Below are 23205 nucleotides of genomic sequence, written 5' to 3' on the forward strand. Positions count from 1 at the left end.
GTCAGAAACTAACGCAGTAACTTGTGTAATGATTTTGAGAGTACAGCAGTGTTATTGCTCTGCATCTGGCTATAATCCCAGTTCCTGAGGTCATGAATCCTTTATCAGAGGATTCAGAGATTCATTTATGCAAATTAATGAATATCTATTAGAAACTCTGAAAGAATATTCTTTATTTTGCTTACCCATTAAAACAGTTTTCTAATTGCGATTACATCTGTACAATGAATATGTTACAGGCACCAAGAGCAGGCTCTCCATCCATGTAATTTCACAAAAACAGAATACTTGTATCCAATTGTCCCAGATTTTTCCATAAAATAAGTGCATTAATCCATAAACATGTTTTCTTTTCCAAAGCACGTAAAAAGATGCTACTTTGCACATATTAAGATATTGAAAGCATATGTCCTACTCATGAAATATAAGGAGATTAACAGCAGCTGCAATTCTTCACTTATGAATAAACAGGATCAGGCACTTCTTCTCATCATAATTAAGATGCAGGTTTATAGACTACCTGATACACCTGTCCCTCAGACGGACAGAATCTTATTTTACAGGATTTAAGAAAGTTTCAGTAGCTTGCATCAGACATATTCTTGTTACAGAATTGAGAGTTTTGTGAATTATGTTTGCCATGTGAAGGAAAAAAGAAATTCAAAAATAGCAGCTTGGGTCTGTCCTAAGCAGAAATTATTTTTGCTAATAAACAAAACGTACATTTCAACATGAATAAATTTTTGAAATTAAACAGAGGTGTAAAGGCAGCTCCATATCTGTAATGTCAAGGGGATGTTCTGTATCATCATTCTCTCTACTCTTCTACCCTTATTCAGAGTCTTCATTCTGCCTCCCAAAGTTTAGTAGTAATTAATTGAAAGAGCTAAACCCCTCTGCCTCAGTCTTAGACCACTAAGAAGCAAGCTGGGGGCCAGGAAGGAGACAGACAGGAGCGCTCTTACAGGCACTGTACACAAGCTGTGAGCTCACACATCTAATGCATCCCTTGAGCACACTATTCAGGGACCATGCAAAATAATCATGGTTACAAATTAATTACTGTTATTCATGGAGTGATATACTCACTGAGGTAGTACACAGATGGAGAATGGTCAGCAGAAGGCAGAGATAAACTCAATGGGCCATAACAAGTCTGATGTATAGACACTCAAAGTACTTTAACAACTTTGAAAATAATAAATTTTTTTCTTTTTAAAATAAAAAGGAAGGAAAGAAGATAATATTTCATGCAATCTTTTTCCCCTTCTTGTTTAGGACCACCTGGTGTACCTGGAATAAGTAAAAATGGTCGGGATGGTGCTCAAGGTGAACCCGGTCTTCCAGGGGATCCTGGTACTCCTGGTACTATTGGGGCTCAGGGAACTCCAGGAATATGTGACACATCAGCTTGCATGGGAGCTGTTGGAGCATCAACTTCCAAAAAATCATAAAACAACATTACAAGAAGTGGAGAAGTGACTGAATATTTAAGCAAACAGTGCATTGTAAGAAAACAGAGAGAAACCTCCTAGTGATAAATGGACAGATGTTCCTTCTATTAAAATGAATTAAGTGGAGACTTTGACATAGTAATTCAGTTCTATGAGGAAAAAAAAGCATCAGACAAAAACTTCTAATAAAAGATGCTTTGTGAGTATTTTCTCCTCCCCCTAATTATTTTCCAGAACCTTTACTGCTAAACAATCTCACCTTCCCTTTCTCCCTTTGCTGAGGAGACCTGCAAGAGGAAGCAGTGTTCCTTTTTACCATCATCTCCCTAACTACTAAAGATCATGGCTATTCTGTACAAGCGTTTGAGCCAACTGAATTCCTTGGTACTGCTCCTACTGACTTCAGTTATGCAGGTTCATGCACTAAAGTCCAAATTGTTAAGTTATTCAGGCTCCCAACTGCTATTTACATCAATGGAAATTAGGCATTTAAATATCCAGTATTTTCAGGACTATGGCCCAAGTGAAGATCATAGCCCATGTATACTTCCTGTCTGCTCTCAGTCTTCTGATTGCACCTCAACTATCTGCAAAGACCAGTAAATAGTGAACCTCTTGCAATCAGACTCTGCAAAAGATGTAATGTATATATTTTAAGCTGCAGGGGAGAATTTTTGTATATTTCCATATAATAATAAAGGAAATTAAGTAACAGCATTCTCATGACCTCTACTTAAGCTATTTGCACAGTAATTGTGAATGAAACCCCCAATAAGAAGGGATGCTCTTCTGAAGACCAGCCAAAAAACCCTGTATCAACTGTTGTAAAAATAAAAGGAGATTTTTTTTAACCTTTTCTTTGTGATGCTGTAAGTGTCATGCTTTGATGAACTCCATTTTCCTGAACTGTTTTTACTAGGATTGTTTGGAAATAAATTGCTGCAAAATTGTGAATATCCGTGATTTAAAACAGTATTTATTTTGGAGACATTTTTGTACTTTAAAACCTGTTAGCATCATCTATTTAAAAAAAAAATTAATAAAGCCACTCTCAGTTCACAAACTATTCTATTTCTGTCCTAAATGCTGAAGTTTATGAACAATGGAGCCATATTAATCTTTAAACATGAAAATAGTTTGTGCATTTAAATAATCTACTGTTTACAATATGCCACTTTTGGACTAAAGTAACAATACAAGAAACTGTTGGGCAGTTGTGTGATAAACATTAAAAATAGTACTGTACTTTAAAAACAATGCTAACAGCATTGTATTACTCTTGGGGGGAAATGTGTTAAAATATGCATGGCAAATGTGAACTTCATAATATCAGTACAATTTAGAAACTATGCACTTATTCAATTAACTAATATAACTTTTAATGGAAAAAAATGGGCATTCTAATGGTACCTTTAATTTCTTTTTACACTTAAAGAATGTATTTGCATCTAGTCATTAAAACACCGGTTGATATTCTACAACAATTCCTAACTGTACAATGCCATGTTTAAAAGAAAAAAAAGAAAAAAGAAAAGCACAATGCAGAACCATAAACAGAAAAAGAGTGGATGTTTGCTAACTGAAGGGGGAAAACACGCAGTAGGTGTTGTGACATTTTCTTGCTGCCTCTGGTCCCTAAGCCCCTTTATCGGAGAACTGATTGGTACTGTTGGTAGTTAATTTTCATTTCCATTTTGAATAAAGAATGTTTTTATTAATGCTCTATTTATGTATTTCTACACATTGTATTTTGGAAGACAGTCCTGGAGCCTATCAAATTAATCACATGAGATGAAGCCCAGCACATAAACACGGAAAAAAAGAAGGCAGACCGGACCCTTGTTAGTTATCCGTACTTCTCAAGCAATTCAAGGTGGTCAGTTCAGACTACTTGATCTCCGTAGCCGTGCGTGTTTTCCTGCACTGGACGTGCTACAAATGAGTCTGATCTTGCTATTTTTAGTCTCCTGCCTGTTTTACCACAGAACACAGTCTCAAATTCCTAAAAATCAAAATACAAAAATGATTATGTTTAATGCAGATACTTACACAAGCTAGATAGATAGTGTTTTTCAAGACACTAGTGAAATGGAAACCCACACTACACCTCTAACAGGAAGTGACGGGGCCACCCAAGTAGCTCCACAAGCAGGTTTTCCATACACGCACCAGCCACTCTCTTAAGGTAATTAGCCGAGCCCGAATTACTCTTGGGCTGCAACTACAGATGTGGTAGCATGGGAGCTGCTTATAGGGCATGTAGCCCTTTACTACTCGCAGGCTTTGAGATTGTGAGGGTATGTACATGTGAATTAAAAAAAATTTTTCTTAAAGGAATGTTCAATGTTATATTGGTCCTTTATAAAGTATATAGCATCCAGCAAAAGCCTTGCACATGCTTTTAGCTATGTTCTGATGGATTTAAAATATTTCACATTTTTATCAAGAACAAAAATGAAGTTAGATTTAAAACCTTTTTCAGAGAGTCTCCATGCCTTTCATGAATATACTTCAGAAATGCAGTTGTCCATTGTAAAGTTGTTGCCTTATCAGTGTCAGCAGTACAGAACGGAACCAGAAGATTCAGTTCATCACAACAAATCCGGATTCTGCGCCTACAGAAAAATATAAAGGTTATCATCCAGATGGGAGAGAAGAAAGAAAAAAGAAGAAGAAAAAAAAGACTACTCACACGTGCTACCAGTTATGGCCTTTGGGGGACTTTATCTTTTATTAGCTACAAACTTGATGTTTGTGTGTTAGCCATATTATATGCAAGTTATCTTTATAGATTTGTTAACTGTTTTGAATTATCTCCCCTTTTTCTCACAGAGTAAAAAATAACAAAAAAGCCCACCATCCATTTTTTTCCCCTCTAACAAACATTTCACACTTCATCCCCTGAACTGCTTTTTCTTATAAGTAAAACAAAATATGTCAAATTTACCTTTTACTCTGGATAATGATGGTAGTATTACAGTATTAGTATTTTAGCCTTCAAAATCTTTGCACTGCAGCTCCACATAGAAATTACCTTCTGTCTCTCTCCATGCGGTTATGCCTTTCCCTTCGCTGGGAGATTCCTTCCTGTGTCCCACCTTGTATCTGTATACTTGAATTTGACTGGGCTGACTGCCAAGGACCCTGTGCAGATGCAGTACTTTGGCTATCACGCATATTTTGAATTTCACTAAGAGGTTTTCGATCTACATTTGTATCCAGTGGGCTTATTCGGCTGCGACTTCTCTTATTTATTGCTTGCTTGCATAAGGCGTCTTCTTTGCAAAACAAAGAGGAAAAGAAGAACCTTATTTATAACCCTTCTATTATTGTTGCAATTCTGATCAAATATTGATCACTTAAAATTTATTTTTTGCCATTTTATTTATGTGGAATAACCTTTGAAGCTTTATTTCCATCCTAGATTGACTCTTACAGCAACATATGTCCTTAGGAAGCCCTAATGCACTGCTTTCTGCTTGAAAATCCACCTAGCTTCTGTTTTCTTGGGGAACTTATTGAGATAATGCCTGCCTTTAATTAACTTTTGAGAAAGTTCTTTAAATGTGCTCAAGTTTGGTATCAGCTGGATCTGCTATACCAACCTTTGGGTCAAAAAGTGTAGACAGAATCCAGTTACTTAGACAAGGCCCAGATTTTCTAAGGTACTTTGCAGCCTCAGGTTTTCTCATTTCAAGCTAGCAGTGCTTAACAATTTTGAAAGTACAGCTAAAATTTTGTGTTGAACATCTTCTTGAGAAATCTAGTCGATATTGCCTACGGTGTGTCTCAGACATAGTGACCACATCTCATACAAGTCAGTAAAATCATATTTGTTGTAGAAAACACACAAATTCAGAAAAAAAATGTAGATTTGAAAATGAAGGCCACAGAAAGCTAAGTGAAAAGAAGCTAAATGGTTTACCTCCAACTTTAATCCAAACTTGCTCAGGCAAAGCTTTATTCCTAGCACCTACTGTCTGTTTCGTGGATTCAATTTCCTGATGATAACAGAAAGAGAACGTTCTAGGTAACCCAAGGTCTTGATGTTTGGCAGCTTCCAAAATAGTGCATGATGTTCCAGAGGTCTGTGAAAAACAAAAAAGAAAATACTTAGAGGATTTTATATATATGCACACATAAAGAAGAGACTATTTTGATATCTTTAGGTGAACTTCTTAAGTTTTAGGTCCATGATTCAATGTGTTGTATCAGAACAAATGCCAGTTACTTCTGCATCACAATCATGGGATTTTAACAGACTGCTGAATTTTGTTGTTATACCTCTGGCATTTCCTGAGCGCCATGCTAGTATTCTTACTGCACAGGTTATTGTGAGTAGGGAAAAAAAAAAAAATCTTTTTCATCAAAATGAGTTAGAAAAAAAGGAACTGGAAAATTGTCCTTGCTAAGCATTTCCTTCTTGTCTTGTGCAGATGAAGGTCATCATACACACACAAACTCAAGAAAAAAGATACCTTCCTAGTAAGACATCTAAAGGCCTACTGATCATGTTACCTGGATGTACATTATTACAGATGACATAACTGCCACACAACTGGTTAGAATAAGTACTTTTGATGGTCTTAAAGATTAACATAAGAATAAACAAATTACATTGTAAATGGTTCTTATCATGCCTATTCAAACCAATCAAAAACCAAAAAGCATGCAAACATTCTAACACAAACCTCTACAACTATATTACACCTAAAAGGTGTAAGTTAACATTGTCAGCATTTGAAATTAGCATGGTTGTTAACAGCGCTGACGCTTGGAATATGCAGAGGTAGAAGACACCGCTCTGGAGCAAGGTCATTAGATGTTTATTACCTTGAAATCCCCGAACTGCAAGGGGAACCCCAGGAACCCTGCGGGGAAGCGACTGGGCTGTTCCAGGCGCTGCAGAGCATCGGCCCACGGCACGGTTATGGGGGGCATGGGTTTAAGGCAAACTAATAGGCTACAATATGGGGTACTGCGCACGCGCCACAGATAACAAGGGAAGCGATAACTCTTTAGGAGCACGCGAGGGCAGACTGACGCCTGTGTGGCGCAAGTCTAAGGGTGGCGACCTGCTGTCCCGCATGGATTCTGCACACCAAGTGTTTTGCAGCTGGAATCATTGATCAGTCAGCCTGCTCCCATCTCCGCGCCAATCTTCCGCTGTTTACCCACTGCAACAGTATAACTAGCAGAGGAAATATATTACCTACCTGGGTTTGTGAAGGATTAGCACTGCCAGTAGTAGAACGCGCATTCATAGTAAATAATGGATATGTGAACTGTAAAGCAGTAGTTGCAGCTGCAGCCTTATTTTTCACTAGTGTAGCACACTTATTCTGATGCTGGTGGAGAGGAACACCCATCAGTTCTGACGGCTGCCGGATCAATGTTACTAAACTTAAAAAAAAATAAATAAAAAAAAATACACACACACACACATGCAAGACTGACTACTTGAAAATGAGGGCAGAAAAATTTACAGGTATGCACACTTCTAGTAACTATCATCAAGAAACCACTTTCATTTACTATAAATACAAAAAATCATTATCGGCTAGCACCTACTTCGGTGACAAAAAGAGATCAGCTGAGGGAAGTATTCTGTGCAGTAACATTTCTGCTTTATACTCCAGTAAAATGTGTTGTCAGCACACTAACACAGTTACAGGGCCAGATTCTAAAACAGGAGTTTTGCAAGAAGGTTTTCCCATAGTCAGGCCTCCAGACTGCATCATTAATCAATTATTTCTCATACTTTGTTATGATCTAAAATCCACCTTGCTTTTAGCAAGTAACATGTTAAAACTAGACAATGTTCTTCTCTCACCTTTATTTACACTGCTCATTGTTATCAAAAATAAAGTTGTAAAAGAATTCATTTTGTATCTATTTTGTAACTATTTTTATTTATGCAATGTACAGATAGGCCTAATCTGAGGTTAACAGAGCTGTAGCTGTGTTTTACTGGCACAGTTTAAAAAGCCCAACTCCTCATTTTGCATATGAAAAACAGTACCACTCATAGCTTTAACTCAGCAAGTCGATTTTGAGCTATATGAAAATACGTAGCTTAACAATATAAGCTAAAATCAATTCCAACACACTTGTTAAGAGTTACTCCCGATTCCTGGGGTTCTTGACATCTGGGGTTTTCTGCCTGGATGCTGTTGAATCTGTCTTCCAGTCGAACTCTGACCGCAGACTTAGCTCTAGACTCCGGCGCCAGCGCTGAACCATCAGCAAGTACATTCTCTTTATTCGTCCCAACAACATTGTCACTGTGTTTAACTCTTACTAAACTGTGTCCTGGGACTTCTACAGAGCTACTGTTAGGTGTTTTATCTGTTTGGTTGGAAGGGAGATTGGACTCACTAAGTAACATCATTCTGAGCTCCTGAAAGTCAATAGGGCCCACGCAGGGGGTTGAACTTAGCAAACCGCTGTCAGAAGGTAATCCTGACTGACAGAGCACTGGGTAAAGTGACTGGTTCCCAGCGCTGTTGGACGAACACCCGTCTTGACTGGCGTTCAGTGAGGCCTGGTGCAGAGGGGTGTCTGCCGAATTACCAGCGGAGAAGAGAGCAGAGTTGAGCCTAGCTTCCACTTCACCTTCGCTAGCTTGTGCCTCCATATGGGAATAAAGTATGTGCTGGAGCTGGGTGTACTCTATTTCCGTCATCTCCACCAGGCTGAGGTCCGTGGTGGTGAAGCTGAGGTTTTGCTCACCAAAGGAGGCGTCACTTGAGCCTCCAGGTCCAGCAGCAGCCGGAGCGGGGTCGGGAGCACCAGTTGTGCTTTGAGGGACTGAGGTCTGAGCTTCCTCTGGCGCTGATCCTGACATAACTAAAGCAGTCCTAATCAGTTGGCAACGTATCTTTCAACAGTAAGCCGTAAAACCTGTAAAAATTCTCTCTAACATCCATTAAAAAACAAAAAAACGTGCCGCCGGCACGTCTCCCCCCTCCACACACGCGCGGGCCCTCCGAGCGCCGGCGAAATCCTCGCCCGCCGGCGGCGGCTGCTCGCCAGAGACCGGAGTGGCGATCACCTGCCGCCGCCAGGCCTCCGCGGCGGGTCCCGACTCCCTCCGGGCTCCCCCGGGCGCCCTCGCGCCGGGAGGGCTGAGGGGAGCCGCGGGGCGCCGCCCGCGGGATGACGGCCGCTTCCCTCAGCGCGCCCCGGCGCTGCGGGGAGGAGGGGAGGGAGGGAGGGGGGGGGAGGGGAGGCGACTCCCTCCACTCGCCTCGCCCCGCCGCCGGGCAGCGGCCAAACGGGGGCGGCTCTCGCGGGGCAGGCGGGGGGCAGCGGGAGCGGGGCCGGGGCGCGCGCGCCGCCGCCGCCGCCACCTCCCCCAACCGCCGCGAGGCCGCCGGGCGCAACCGCCGCCCGCCGCGCCCACGTGACCGCCGCGCGCATGCGCCAAGCGCCCTGCGCCGAAGAGAGGAGGCTGCGTCACGCGTGGCGCCGCCGCGGCCCTGGGCAAAGCCTCGCCGTCACACACGGGCCACAGCGGGTTTTTTTTTTTTCCCGCTAACGCAGGGCTTACCAATTTGAGTCCCGCTTTTGCCTGCGAGACGAAGCGTTATGTACTCGAGGTTATTTTAGGAGTGGGGCAGTAGAGCTCAGCAGGCCCAGCTGTTCAGGAGCACGAGGCGTGTTGCTTTGCCAGGGCGGTGGTCGGAGTCATTTCGAGGGTTGCAAACCCCCCCCAAAACCAGCTCTGTTAGGACTCGGAGATCTTGGAGGGTGATTGATCCTCCCTCCATCATTCCTCTTTCCTGGACCTGAGCTACTGCTCAGTACTCTCTAGTTGGCACCGGTGGGTGGTAGCACAGTATAAGGGAGGTTAGGAGGGGAAATCGTAAGAGGAGGAAAAAAAGTCACGTTGCTTTAAATGTAACACCTCTGCTTTGTTTCCTTGTTCCAGGATATACTTGTCTCCCTGCTTTATTTCCAGCAAGAATTCTGCTCTGAAGCAGAGGAGTTTTTCCAATGATGTCCTGTACACAGGTACAATGGGGGTAGCGTAAGAACCCATTGCCCTGGATTTGCTGTAATTTAATCATCTAACTTTACAATAAACACTTCAGTAGTTTACCAGCATGTAAAAAAAGCTCGTTTTCTTGATCGCAGGTTTCACTCGCAGACGCAATCTGAATGCATCCGCACGTGACAAGCATCTAATGCCTGCGAGCAGCTTGTTTGTACATTCTGTCTCTATTGTGTATCTGCTCGTGGTTGTGCTTTTCAGTATTAAAAACAGATGCCTAGTATGGGAGCCAGATTATACAAACAAGACAGAAACAAGGCACAAAAATAATGTTTCAGCTCTTAAAAGGAACAAACCAAAAAAAAAAAAACTTTCTGAAATCTTCATTCCCTTCAGAAAGTTTGAAAATCAGTTTTTTTGACCTTGTTCCTTTAATGAGGTGAGCATTCAATAAAGGTAAAATATGCCAGTATTCTCCATGCTGAACTGTCCATATCACATGAGGTATAGCCAAAGTCTGAAAGTTACATTTGTGACTTTCCTCAAGAAACAAAAGCAGAAATGTTAAAAGCAGTTTTGTGCATGTTGGACTTGATATACACTTTTCCCCTCCTCTTACTGTTCAGCACAGCCTCCTTTAGTATGTATAAATTTTGTATATTATAGTCCTTTGTAGATACACTATTCTTTGTATTGTTCTAGACATTTCAGAGGCGTTTACATAAGAATTTAGCAAAATACACTTTGGAAAGCTAATTTAGCTAAGTATACACAAAGGTCAAAATAGTTACTTCATGCTAATCAAAAGTTTGAATAAAGCTATAGAATTCTTTATTTTCCCTTTATAGCAATGAATAATAATAATAATAATAATAATAATAATAATAATTCAGTACCATTTTTAATTTCTGTGAATAGAGTTAAATTGTTACGCTCCTTTCAGTCTAGATTTTGATGTCCAGTGCAGAACATAGCAACCTTGCTGCAAAATCCAAGTCCAGCTCATAAATTATATAAAGCCGTGGTTAAGAAATACAACAGCAGTATTTGTGTATATAGTATAGTGTCTGTCTGCATGCAGTTGAATTTTCTGCTATTAGATCTGTGGGAGAATGCATTTATTGTTCCTAGATCTGTGAACAGATTCCCAAAACTGATAGTGGTAATGGAATGTTTCCTAGAAGATGCAAAAGAGAAACAGAGTCGCACATCTACTTTCACAACAATGAAAAATCAAGTGATTTATAAATGATGTGAATTTGCTCTTTCTAAACCTCAAAAACAAACTGAATGAATTAATAATTATGCTTTCCTTTATATCTTTTGGTGTGAAGTCTGCAAATGACAAATTTTGTAATTCAAATAAAAAACTTTGGAATAAATTAGGCTGTGTTTTAGGACTGAGAGAAAAATCACAAGGACACGTTTTCATATGCTTTTCAAACACCTACAAGTAAATAACAGTTGGTAGCAATGTTCTCAAAACATCATCTTTCCTTAAACAATTAGGAAATGAAACCTGTGTACCATCACTTTCTTGTGGTAACTCCTCTCTGACTTGTTGAGGAGTAACAACGATATTTAGAAAATAATATACAGGTACAAATGTAAGAAAAAAACAACAGTTCTCTGTAGATGTTTATTCTACTTACAGTAACAAAAACCTGTGAAGTCCCATATTTTAATGTACAGTAATATATTTTGCCATATAAAATACAATTTACAGAAATTTCTATCAAGTAAACCTAAACAAACACACTTGATTTTTGCATACTTTTATGTATGTCTTTAAATTAGAAACATCTCATTTTAAAAAAAAATCTTACACCATAGTAGATGTTTGTATTTAATACCACCTCTCTGCATTTTAATGTTTTGTTGACAAGTTCGGGATACAGACCATCATTTCAACCAGCAAATCCTTGATGTGTAAGGACTTCAAAGATGCACCAATATAAACTGTAAAATCTGTAGTGATATCCATGGCATAAATGCTACTTGTAATGTAGACTTCAAGACGCAAATGCTTATAGGAATCTAATTTTACATTTGCAAAACTATTTTATAAAAATAACAAAATATTTACCCAACTGTTAATTTACATGGTCAAATAAATTAGCAGGGTTTTCTTTATTTCAGACTTTAGAATTATGTTCTTGAAGAATACATGAAAAGTAGCAATGTACTGTATTTCACAGTGAAAACTTCCCCTCTTGAATCACATTTAGCATTACCACTTTTTCAAGCTTTATACAGTTACACCTTTTTCAGTGGACAGTTTTATATACACCATAAGCATAAGTAGGGTCTGACAAAAAACAGTGACACTTTTTTTTCAGGAGCAAAACGCCTTTAGATTGTAAAATACAAGAAAATGGAGAAATTTCTTAAGTTTCTGGCAACATTCTGCAAGAACAAAACAAAAATGATCCAACTAAATCAGATAATAACCAAACCAAAGTTAGAGATTTGATGGCCTATTTTAACCATCTTATTTTTCTTTCCTTTGATACATTAATTCATTTATGGTCTTTAACTCTTTGCCAATAAATGTCTGATGTTTTTAAAAGTTGCTGGTTATAAAGGTGCTACTTTTATATGCTCTTTAATTATAGTTTTGTAAAAATGCAACATTTAAAACTCCTCAGCCTCATGAAAAAACTAAGTAGGACTTGTTTCTTGGTTGTACACTTAACAGATGGATTCCAAAACAAAAAATACCTGTATATAAAAAGGAAGATAGTGCACTTTAAGCTTATAACATTCCATTTTCAAATCCTCCATCAGTTACAAATAATTAATAACACTGTTCTTCTGCAGCCTCTTCCTAAATACACATGACCCATCCATTGTAAAATAAACAAGACAGCAATATTGGACTCCTTTTATAAAGTGTGTGCTGTAGGAACAACTTTGACACCAAAATATCACACAAATGAGATGTAAAGGTATGGCTCCTAAGGTCTTGATTAAATTCTCTTATAAAATTACAATTCAAGTTACTGGAAAACATAACTTTATAATCTTAAAAAGCAATATGCTCTTCTTAGACTTTTTCCATTTCTGTATTGTAAATGGAAATTTTAAGATAAAGATGTAAGTAGAAAAAACAAAATTTCAGAACGGATAACGCTGTGAATTTTTATAAGAAAAGCATTATGCACAAAATGCAGCAAGTGAAAGTCCAGTATGTTCTTGCCTTTTCTCTATTTGAACATTTTCATTCACAGTTGTTCAAAGACTGCTAATTTGTCAGTACATTTTGTAAGGCTAGTATTACAACAGCATTTCTGTAAAGGCGAGAATATACAGTATATACAAAAGACCTTGAGTCAGTTCTTGTTATTTAATGTTGTAAATTCTTTATGGAAAATAACTTTGAAGTATTTTTATGACTGATTAGTGGAAGATGGAGCTTCTGCTTCTGTTGTTGTTTTTTGAACTTCCTTCTGTGTTTCTGGCTTCATCTCTTTACCGGTTTCCCTACTTTTACTCCGATCCTTGCGATCTTTACCTCTTTCTCTTTCACGGTCTCGATCTCTCTCTCGATCTCTTTCTTTTTCCTTGCTTCGATCCCGATCCCTGTCTTTATCTCTGTCGCGATCTCTGTCTCTGCTTCTTGATCTGTCTCTATCACGTCTTCTGTAGGATTCTCTCTCTCTGGTTCTTGCTCTCTCTCGGTCTCTGTTTCTTTCCCATTCTTTAGCTCGCTCTGAATCTTTTTCCCTATCTTTGTTTTGGTTTCTGTCTCTGTTTTTATCCCATTCTTTGTCTCTATGTCTCTCCCAGTCCCTTTCCCTGTCTCTATTCCAGTTTCTCCCGCGGTCCCTTTCCCAAGGTCTGCCATGTTCTCGATCTCTTCGTCTCTCCTCAAAGGATCTACCTTGTCGATTATCTGCTTGCTGAGGCTCTGACTGATCTAAAACCTTGTCTTTATTTCCTCCCTCATATCTCTCTCTCTGTCTCCCTTCAAATGTCTGGCCTCTAAACTCAAGATTTTTGCCTTCTCGGAAATCAGATGCTGACCACTGTGCTTCTGACTCAGGTCCTTGTCCAGACATATTGGAAAGAGATGCAGATGGTCCAGCTTCCTCCCACATCTCTTTTCTGTGTGGTGGTGGATGACTTGGAAGGTCCAGGAGTGGTCTTGGGGTTGGCTTCATACCTTGTGATGACTGACCTTGGAAGTGAAATCTAGAAGGGGGAGGCTCATTTTGTTCTGGAAACATTGCAGGTGTGGCTCCTCTTGGTCCTCCAAACTGAAGTGGCGCTGGACCTCTCTGGTTAGCAAATCTGGGTGGTGGACTCCCTCTCCGTTCCTCAAATGGCTGTGGCAAAAGTCCCCTTGGGCCTGGTATATGATTTGTAGCTGGACCTCTTTGCCCTTCAAACTGATTTGGGTGAGGCCCTCTTGGTCCCCCAAAATGACTAGGGGGTGGGCCTCTTGGCCCTCCAAATTGAGGGCCTCCTCTCTGTCCTTTAAACTGAGCTGGTGGTGGTCGTCTTTGACCTCCAAAAGGAAAAGGCGAAGGTCCTCTATTTCCCATAAACTGAGGGGGCTCTGGTCCCTCAAATTGTCCTGGAGGCCTAATCATTTCATTATATTGGGAATCTGGGAATTCCCTTTGTTCCATGTGAGGTTCCCTATGATCTTCAAACTGAGATGGTGACATTCCTCTTGGAACACCATGATAAGAAGGGGAGGGGCCCCTGTTCTCACCAAAAAGAGATGGTGGTCCATGCTGTGTAGAAAATAAGGAAGGAATGGGTCCCTTTTGACCTCCAAATCTGCCAGGTGGTGGTCCTCTTTGCCCATCGTTATTTGGAGAACCATGCTCTTCTGAGAACTGTGGTGCTGGTCCTCTAAAATTAGGTCCATGAGGTGCATTGAGCATCAGTGGTGGTGGAGGCCCTCCTTTCTGCCCAGACAAAGAAAATGGAGGCCCAACTCTGTTTTCTTCAAAGTGCTGTGGGAGAGATCCTCTTTCTCCCTCACTTTGAACAGCTGCAGATTCAGTTTGTTCTACAAATTGATGAGATTGAGGGTTTCTTTGTTCTTCATATTGCACTGATGAAAGACCCCTCTCTGGTTCAAAGTGACTGGTTGCCTTTTCCTGAGAAGTAAATACTGTATTTGAAAAAGAATCCCTTCCTATTACTTCCTTTGATTCATTTGACCATGATACTTTATGCATATCTTGCAAAGACTGACTGTCATTTGATGTGGAGAAATTAGGCTGAAAAGATGTACTCGGAGGTGTCGGAAGCAGTACTTTACGTAAAGGTTTGGATATAGAAGGTTCTCCAGAAGCTGTCTGACTCACATTTTCCAAATTAACTTGAGCAGTGTTTTCAAATTTGCTGTTAGATGCCTCTTTCTGAGACGCTGGAGAAGCTTTTTCACTTGAAACCCAATTATCACCACTATAACCTGACTGAGTAGTAGAAATTAAAGTTTTATCTTCCTTACCAAGTGGAGTCTGCAAAGCATTTGGGAAACTTGCTGGAGGAATTTCTCTTGTGGATATCTCATTCTGTACCAACTGTGGCTTTATTCGAGAATCAATATTGTCATTAGTCTCTGTTGCCATTCTTCTAGCTTGCCGAGGATCTCTGTTTTGTCTTGGGTCACAGCCCTGGTTTAAAACTTGTGCTTGCTGATTTAAAGATGAAGGTATATCTACTTTTTGTGTAGTTTGCTGGTCCTGATGGAATAATTCGGTCTTTGTTAGGGAAGGTTTTAGTGGTGGTGGTGACATTAAAGCATCAGACACTGAAAAATGTGCCATTGAAACACCAACAGCTGCTCTTTGTTGTCTGAGAGCTTCTTCTTGTTCCTCTAGTTGTCTTTTCTGTTCTTCTATTTGTTTGTTTAATTCTTCCAACATTTTTTGCTGTTCTACCAAGGATGAGGTTGTGGATATGTCAGCCACATATGAAGCAGATGTTTCTGAAGAATTGCTTTTAGTGTCTGTGTACATTTTATTAGGTAAATCATCAACAGTAACTTTTGCTTCTTCCAAGATAGTTTCATCTTCTGGATCATAGGCCTCATCTTCTAGTTCTGCTGTATTACACGGCTTTTGCACATCATATAGTTTCTCACTTTCACCAGTCTGTGTTTCAAAAGCTTTCTCCGGATCATATTCTTCTTCAGGATCATATGGTCTGTCGTCCTCCTCCTCTTCTATAGCTCTGTCTTTTGACATCTGTCCAAACTGTTGTACAATGGGATCTAACAGAGGAACAGCTGACATTCCTTCATCAACAGCAACTTGAGCTTCCTGATTTGAAGACTGGACAGTTTCAGAATCTTTAGCAAGAGGCTCAAAAGATTTCTTTTTTCCAAAAAGCGTCTGTAGGATGTGTTCAAGAGGTGTGGCAGTTTTTGAGGAAGAAGAATTCGTAGCAGTTACACTTGCAGAAGCAGTAGTTGAAGCTGGTGGTGTCCCAGTAGTTGTGGTTCCAGTTTTAATCGAGGATAGTATTTTTAATACTGAAGATGTAACTGCTGGGGTTTCTGGAATGGGAAGGGGAGGTGGAGGTGGAGGAGATCCAGGTGGTGTTGTACTTACAGTCGAATCTCCGTAATAAAGTGTGTATTTTGGAGTTTTCTTTTCTTGTAAAGAAGACAGTGGCCCTTTAGAGAACAGCGATGTTTCAGTTTCCTCTTGTGTTTGAATTCTGCTTCGCTTTTCCTCTATCTTTTCTGTCTCCATGACCATAGCAGGACGTTTCCCTTTCTGACAGATAACTAATCCAAGAATTAAATTTGGACGAGATGACTCAAGACCTGAAAGGGAACACAAAGATTGTATGTGTAAAAAATATTTTTTATTTATGCTTTCAGTAGAAACTCCTTATTTTATACAATGGCAGCTACCAAAATCATAAAGATAACAATCTTTCTAAATTGCATTAGGTAACCTATTGGCAATTTTCATTAATCCATAAACATATGTATATATATTCTATTTTTTGTATTATTACATCCTTCTCATTTCCCTCCCTCAGAAAAATCCTATCTTAACTTTCAAATAGTCTGCAAATATGTGGTATACACAGAGATATTAAAAAGTGAGAAAACCTGGGGAGGCAATCTAACTTTCTATAGGGCTACATCAAAATTTAAGAACCAAAAATAAAAATAATAATAATAAAAAAAACACTGAAACATCCATCTAATACTATTTGGGGGAAAAAAATCACTTCTCTGTTGCAAATAAAGCATATAGCTTTGCTAAACTTTAGAACTATATTTCTATTATAATTTGTGCTGTAAGACTATGTTGACATTTATACAGGTCTATACATACTTTGCCTATCTCTAAATTAGTCAAATAACTGTAAATGCTACAAAGATAGTCCCAAACAAAATGTGTTTGGGAACAGTATTAAAACTTGTAACACACTGATTTTTTTTTTTCCCCAGCTAGACATTAAGACATTAGACATTTTTTAAAAAGTAAGAAGCAGGGAAACTGGTGACTCACCTAACATACCAAACAAGCAAATAAGAGCTTAAAGAGATACGAGTTCAGCATATGGGGAAAGGAAATCCGGGTGCATTTGCTTTCTCTTCAAGAAAAGGGTTAGTTCAGTATGGAAGTGGCATACAGAGGGAAAGGTGACTTTTAACCCCCTGTTGTAGGATTCAGTCTTAAACATGATGCTGTAAGGCCTTTTTATAAATAAGAAACACTGTATAGAATTACTCCTTCGTGAAAGTTTCAGACTCGAATCCTTGGAGAAGTATATCTAAAAACGATGGGAAAGTTTCTGGTACGAGGAAAAATAACCTTCAAAGGGCTGTAGGTCTGTTTCAGGGTATTGTATTTCTTCCTCATGTGCACAATTCCCACTGGTAAGTGTGGAAGATAATCATGTCAAAAACAAAGGGCAGGGGAAGAAATCCATTTATAAACGGTGTGAAATGCAGAATTTCTTTATAAAGAGAGGGTTTTTTTAACTTCTGGATTTAGTGACTTTTAAAAGGTCCTCATTTAGGGGGACCTCATTATTTGCATCCAGCTAGGAAGCAGTAATATAGAAACATAAACAACATGTAAAGTAACATAAATATTCCCTGTGTTTAAATGGCAAGGCAATGATTCTGAAATCTACACTGTTTCTTCTATTCATAATCCTGTAAGTGAGGGTTTTACAAGTATAATATGCTCATTTATGTATATCTTCATTATTAAACAAACCAACTACCATTAAGGAGCAATTTTAAGATATCTAATTATTAGCACTAAAAACTTCTTGATACCAGCAAAACAAAACTAAACCCCATAGTAGCATATATATTCCATTAGCGAATCACATTTACGGATATATTACTTTGCTGATAACTACAAGAAATTGTAAGGGGATTCTTAGATTTGCCATCTAATGAGAAAATTGTCAGCTGTTTCCCTAATTTGGTTTAATAAACTTCACCTTTTCTAATTTCTTTTGGTTACTAACTTTACACTGAGAAATCAGTAGAAGCATTTAGCATATTTTTAAGTTAAATGTGAAGCTTTCTCAGTGAGAGGATACTGTCACTATTACAGCTTAAGCTAAGTTCAGTTATAACCTACATATGAATAAGATGAAAACTTGGCTCAGTTAACCCCCAGGGAAAGCCCAAAGAGGAGAACCAATTAAGTAGAGTTCATCTTTAATGAGAGCCTATAACTGCAGGAATTATTTACCATTTATTAAAACAACAGTCCCAAATCACAGCTGTTTTATGTTTTTAGTATTTCCCTTCAATACTTACTACCTATTTCATTAAGCAGTAACTTTTGTTCACAGAATGACCAAATATATAAAATCATCAGTTCTTCCATTTCTTATGTTCAAATCTTATCCCATATAAACCTTGTTTTCCAAATAGCAAATTATAGATAATAAGACAAAGATGGTAATTTTTCAAAGAAAATGAGTTAACTTGAAAGTCTTATGAGATCTCTTGGCAACTAAGGGGAAACAAACCCTCCTCTAAAATTCTGTGTACTTCTGAAGGTAACTGGAAATAGTACAGTGAATCTGTTTTAAGCACTTAATGAATAGACCAGCAAAATCTGGTTAGTCACTTGAAATGGTCTTTTCAAAAGGTCAGACAAAATTATAATGGAAATTCTGAGCCTAATCTAAAATATTTGCTTGAGAGATTTCCTGTTGGAAATGGTTTTCATTGCAAGTATATGGAGAAACAAGAATAATGAAATTTAAGTGAGAGTTTTTGGAAGACAGTTACTTTGTAGAATGCATTCTAGTTCCAAAGTGGAATTCTACAATTCGAATTATTTCACGATTTCAGTGTTTTTAGTTTTACCTAATTCTGTGGTTGGACAGGCTGTTCTAAATAGTCCACCACATACATAAATTTGCACCCATAGGAGGAGTATGGATGCTGAGGTAGGATCAAAGTAGGCAGGACAGGAACTAAAGAAGTAATTATTTTCAGTGAATCTAAAATTATGGGGAAAGAATTGCATAAATCCTCCAAATATAAACTCACTTGCACCCACTGCTTAAAAGCAATTCTAGCAGTTCTGCTAATTATAATTTACTACCTCAAATGAAATGATATTAACATATACCATTAATGCATAGTCCAAAAGTAAGGCAAGTTAATTAGGAAAATAATTTATTCACAAATTGAGTCTACTGAGACTGTAATAGTTACATATGGCTCACTGTGTGTGTGAATTTGTTTTATATTTTTTTCCTTTATCAGTATGTGAATAATGAATGCCCATTTGGCCAGTGTTGACAAATGCAGCGTATGTCACAAATTTGTGTTCATCCAAAAACTCCTAGTAGGCATTTGCTGTTCTTCTGTCTTTAACATTTTGGTTATCTACTTGTAAGCAGAGATAGTGACATGTGATTAATGCGACTAGTCACATGAATCTCAAATGCTGAATAACTGAAACAGTTTCCAAAATATCTATCAGACAGGATATCTAATGAACAGCAGTTACTGAAAAATTAGTTTTGAATCCCTGTCAGAAACAGAGCAAGTCGCTAATTAAAAGAAGGTAAAATTTTAACACACTTCCAAGACAAGAAACTCCAGTAGTGAGTTAGTAACATTAATTATAATTTAATCTGTCTAGAATTTGGTCATCATGGAACAAATCCATTAAAATTGTATATTTTGATACTGTAACTTTATACAAATATTAGAATTTATACCTAACCTTGCTTCTAAGTTTACTTGTGTGAATTTTCTTCAAAAACATATCTCTTGAAAAAGTTCGTGATCGTCTACAATAGTTTTCATAACCTGCAGCTAAAGAGGCATCCTCACTAAATTCATACTCAACCTCTCAATCCAAAGTGATGAAACACTAAGTGCAGGGCACTGATAGCTTCTTTTGAATGAAAACATACAGCTAGACTGGCATTTCAAAGGACAGTCCTATTCCATTTCCATATTCCTAAGTAGGTTAACTGCCTAACTTTAGGTAGTAAGAACGGAAATGTTGGCTGCAGTCTCCAACTACTGCTTGATGACTGGCTTTCACAAGGAAGCATTTTAAAAGTGCTGCAAGCTGTGTCAGCAGAGTCAGCAGTCAGTGCTAAATTATTTATAAAACAGTTATCCTGTTGTAATTTGAAGGCCAGCTGCTGGTTTTATTGAGTTACATTCTATAAAACTAAAGCCATGAAAAAATGGATAAACTAAATATTAGTGTTTGCTGAATATGTTTTTCTTACCCTTAAATACATTTTTCATTAAATCGATTTTACTGTATTTCCACATGTAATACCCACATCTTCATTCCTTACCATCAACAACTGGTAACAAATTCCCCGTACTGTTTAAGATAGAGGCCTAATTTCTGTACACTGATGGCACAACCTGGGGAATAAACCCAGCATACCTGACTATGGTATATATTTTTCAACTTAAAGAGATCAAAACAAGCTACTCTTTAATCATTATCAAAACTGTTTAAATACTTGTCCCAATCAGCAACTGAAAACTATCATTCAAGTATCAGTCAATGGTATTTTAATTTAGGGATGTACATCATGTCCAGCACTGTAACACTGCTGTACATTAAGATACATTTGCTGAAAGGAATTGTTTGGCAGAGAAAAAATATGGTTCTTATGCCATGGTCTTCTACTTTTGCCATTTTTCATAATAATATCTGGTGAGATGAAGAAGCCTAATTCAGTACAGAGTAGCTACACTTGTTTTGTTCCACTTGCTGCAATTTTTAAGAGTATTCTAAATAGCATGAAGAGATTTCATGCCTTCATACGTTAAGAAAAACATACTCACTATTGTAGGCTACCAAAAGAGATATATCAATGCTTGTGGAACATCTTTTGCTGATACATGACTGTTCTATTAAACTTAAACTATATATTTTTCCAACTTTGCCACTAAATCTTTCAATAAATCACTCTTATTTGCGTTCTTCCCATTGGTAATTAAGGCTGATTACACTATCTTTTACAAACTGCTTTGAGATGTTCAGATGAAAGTGCTGGATAACACATTACATGTGTACATGAAATACTCAAGACAAGTAAATTCACATACAGTAAGCTATTACAAAAAACACCACAGAAGCCTGCTGGTATAGTAATAATAATCTCAGATGCTGTAAGTATAAATGTGGAATCCTTCCATTTCCTCTATTTTAAAAACACCAATGTGCAAGTTTTTTGTAGAGCTTCTAGGTGCTATAGCAGTTCAGAAGTCCTCAGTTGCGTTCCAAATCCAGCCCATCAGAAAACAGGAGAAATTCATAAATCATATTTGCCTGATGGAACTGCTTGATACAGCTGGAATACCTTCTAACTAGGGCTTACAGAGTGACAGGGTTTGTTGTCCCTCCCTCCCACCCCCGTCCAGTCATATTTATCAAAACACCTTTCACTATCTAGTATAATGCTTTTTGCGTTCTTGCTAAACTCTATTTGAAGGTACACAATTAAATTTAAGGAGACAATGACCACTTTCTGTAAAATATTTTTTATTGATTACGTAAGAAAGAGCAGTAAATTCCATCAGATAGCATTTAAAAGTATGGATTACATGTCTTTTATGCTGTGGTTTTAATGCATACACACAAACAGAAAAGCAGCTTACCTGACTCTTTTTTCCGCCTTATACTGCATCCTGGTTTTAAAATATGAATGCCATTTAGCACAACTACAAAGTAAATACTCTGACGAAAGCTTCCAAGTGTGAATTGATGACAGAAGTCTGAGTGGGTCTTCTATTAATCTTTTAAAACATATGGCCTCTCTGCCTTTGGAACCTTCTATCTATTGCTATCCTTTAATCCATTTTGCCTACAGATGTGCATTTCAATTTGAAAACTGACTCATAAAATTTGCCTTCATGAATAAGGCTGCAAATGACACCTATGTTTTTTCTGAATAATCCCCTCCAGTCTTGAAAATTTTTTCCAAGTTAAACTCAGTAAGACCAAGCTGACATTAGAAGTTTCTATACTAATACTTAGTAGAGCTTGTCCATATTTGCCAACACTCTAATTTAAGATAAAAGTTTCATTTAAATTGAAACTTATCATGGAAAAAGAAAAGGAAACATAGAAGGAAACTTACAATGCTAAACACGGCCGAGGTTTTCAACAGGAATGTGAGTAGGCAAAGATTATGTAAATGCCTCCCTAAGGCATGTTATTTAACAACACAGCAAAAGAGTGCAGATTTTTACCGCTGATTCAATGGCCAATCCTATTCTTGTGTGTCACTGTTCAGAAAGGAATGTATTTCTTTGTTCTGCCTGGAAAAGCTAGCCTGGGAGCTAAGACAATGCCTACGTCCCTATGCCAAAAGCATTCTGCGCTTAGTTTTTTTAATTTTTCGGCCATGAAATGGAAATAGCAGTTTTTGCCTACCTTTCAAGAATAACTATTAAAGAGTATGAGGGGCTCAGATTCAGCAGTTACAGAGCCCACATGAGCATACTTAAAGCAATGATCCCACCTTTTTAGCCATAGCCAAGAAACAATGATCTAGACTATGTATTGTTCAAGGACAGGTAAGAGAAACAAGATTTTTCTCATATACTCTTGAGTCTGAGGATGCAGAGCAAGTATTCTTCGCAGTCTCGTGCAGGAAAGAAGGGCATTTTATTAATGGTATATAGTTTGTCAGTGTTATTTTTAAAGTCATATAGTACTAATACACCAAAACCTGGCCCAGACAGAATACTTTGTTACTTCTGAATAGAAGCTCTGAGACTGCTTTATTGAATTTCATCCTGGACTTGTGTTGAGGAGCAGAGGTCAGTTAGCTTCTCAGGAAGGTCAGCTCATTGCATATTTGCTCTTTTGTACCCACTTTTAAATATTTTGCAAATCATCACTATGACAATGAAGTATTGCCTTCATTGTAACCTATAGTTCTTCAGCTTCTTAGCCTTTTACTTTATATATATAAAAACAAAAACAGACACTTATTTGGAAACTAAGAATATATATCCCTCCTCCACCTGCAGATGGAGATGACCTCAAATTCTGTAGCAGAAAGGTGTGTTTGATGGCTGAATTCACTCTCAATTCTTCTGTCACCATGTTCAAGCACACCCATGGAGCAAACTCAAGTCAATCACTACTATAGGTAATTTTATTAAGACTGTAAGATTGTAATATAATCCACCTATACCAACTACTTTCTGCCACCTACTGACCCAATGGAATATGGATTTTATTTATTTTAAATAAACCAATTTTCAGAAGTCAGTGCTTTGGCTAGTTTGCTCCAATA

At 38.1% G+C, this 23205-nt stretch overlaps 3 protein-coding genes across 8 annotated transcripts in view; 1 reads left to right on the forward strand and 2 right to left on the reverse strand.

The window, feature by feature from the left end:
* Nucleotides 1-2310, forward strand: part of COL9A3 (collagen type IX alpha 3 chain) — a 46858-nt gene extending 44548 nt beyond the window's left edge. For all 5 annotated transcript variants that reach the window (XM_013953564.2, XM_067307869.1, XM_067307867.1 and 2 more), the window contains one exon: nucleotides 1279-2310. In XM_013953564.2, coding sequence (XP_013809018.2) covers nucleotides 1279-1454 — 176 coding nt within the window. In that variant the 3' untranslated portion in view covers nucleotides 1455-2310. The remainder of the gene's footprint in view (nucleotides 1-1278) is intronic.
* Nucleotides 2311-2389: 79 nt separating this feature from the next.
* TCFL5 (transcription factor like 5) lies at nucleotides 2390-8304 on the reverse strand. The gene is made up of 6 exons (XM_013953565.2): nucleotides 7565-8304; nucleotides 6671-6857; nucleotides 5380-5542; nucleotides 4489-4732; nucleotides 3928-4069; nucleotides 2390-3456 (listed from the first exon to the last, which is right to left on the reverse strand). The coding sequence occupies exons 1-6, from the start codon at nucleotides 8299-8301 to the stop codon at nucleotides 3337-3339; spliced, it is 1593 nt and encodes a 530-aa protein (XP_013809019.2). The 5' UTR covers nucleotides 8302-8304; the 3' UTR covers nucleotides 2390-3336.
* Nucleotides 8305-12577: 4273 nt separating this feature from the next.
* The window catches only part of DIDO1 (death inducer-obliterator 1), a 57603-nt gene continuing 46975 nt past the window's right edge, over nucleotides 12578-23205 (reverse strand). For both annotated transcript variants that reach the window (XM_067307572.1, XM_067307571.1), the window contains one exon: nucleotides 12578-16243. In XM_067307572.1, the coding sequence (XP_067163673.1) occupies nucleotides 12840-16243 (3404 nt within the window). In that variant the 3' untranslated portion in view covers nucleotides 12578-12839. The remainder of the gene's footprint in view (nucleotides 16244-23205) is intronic.

Source organism: Apteryx mantelli, chromosome 18 (assembly GCF_036417845.1).
Source record: "Apteryx mantelli isolate bAptMan1 chromosome 18, bAptMan1.hap1, whole genome shotgun sequence".
Classification (NCBI taxonomy): domain Eukaryota; kingdom Metazoa; phylum Chordata; class Aves; order Apterygiformes; family Apterygidae; genus Apteryx; species Apteryx mantelli.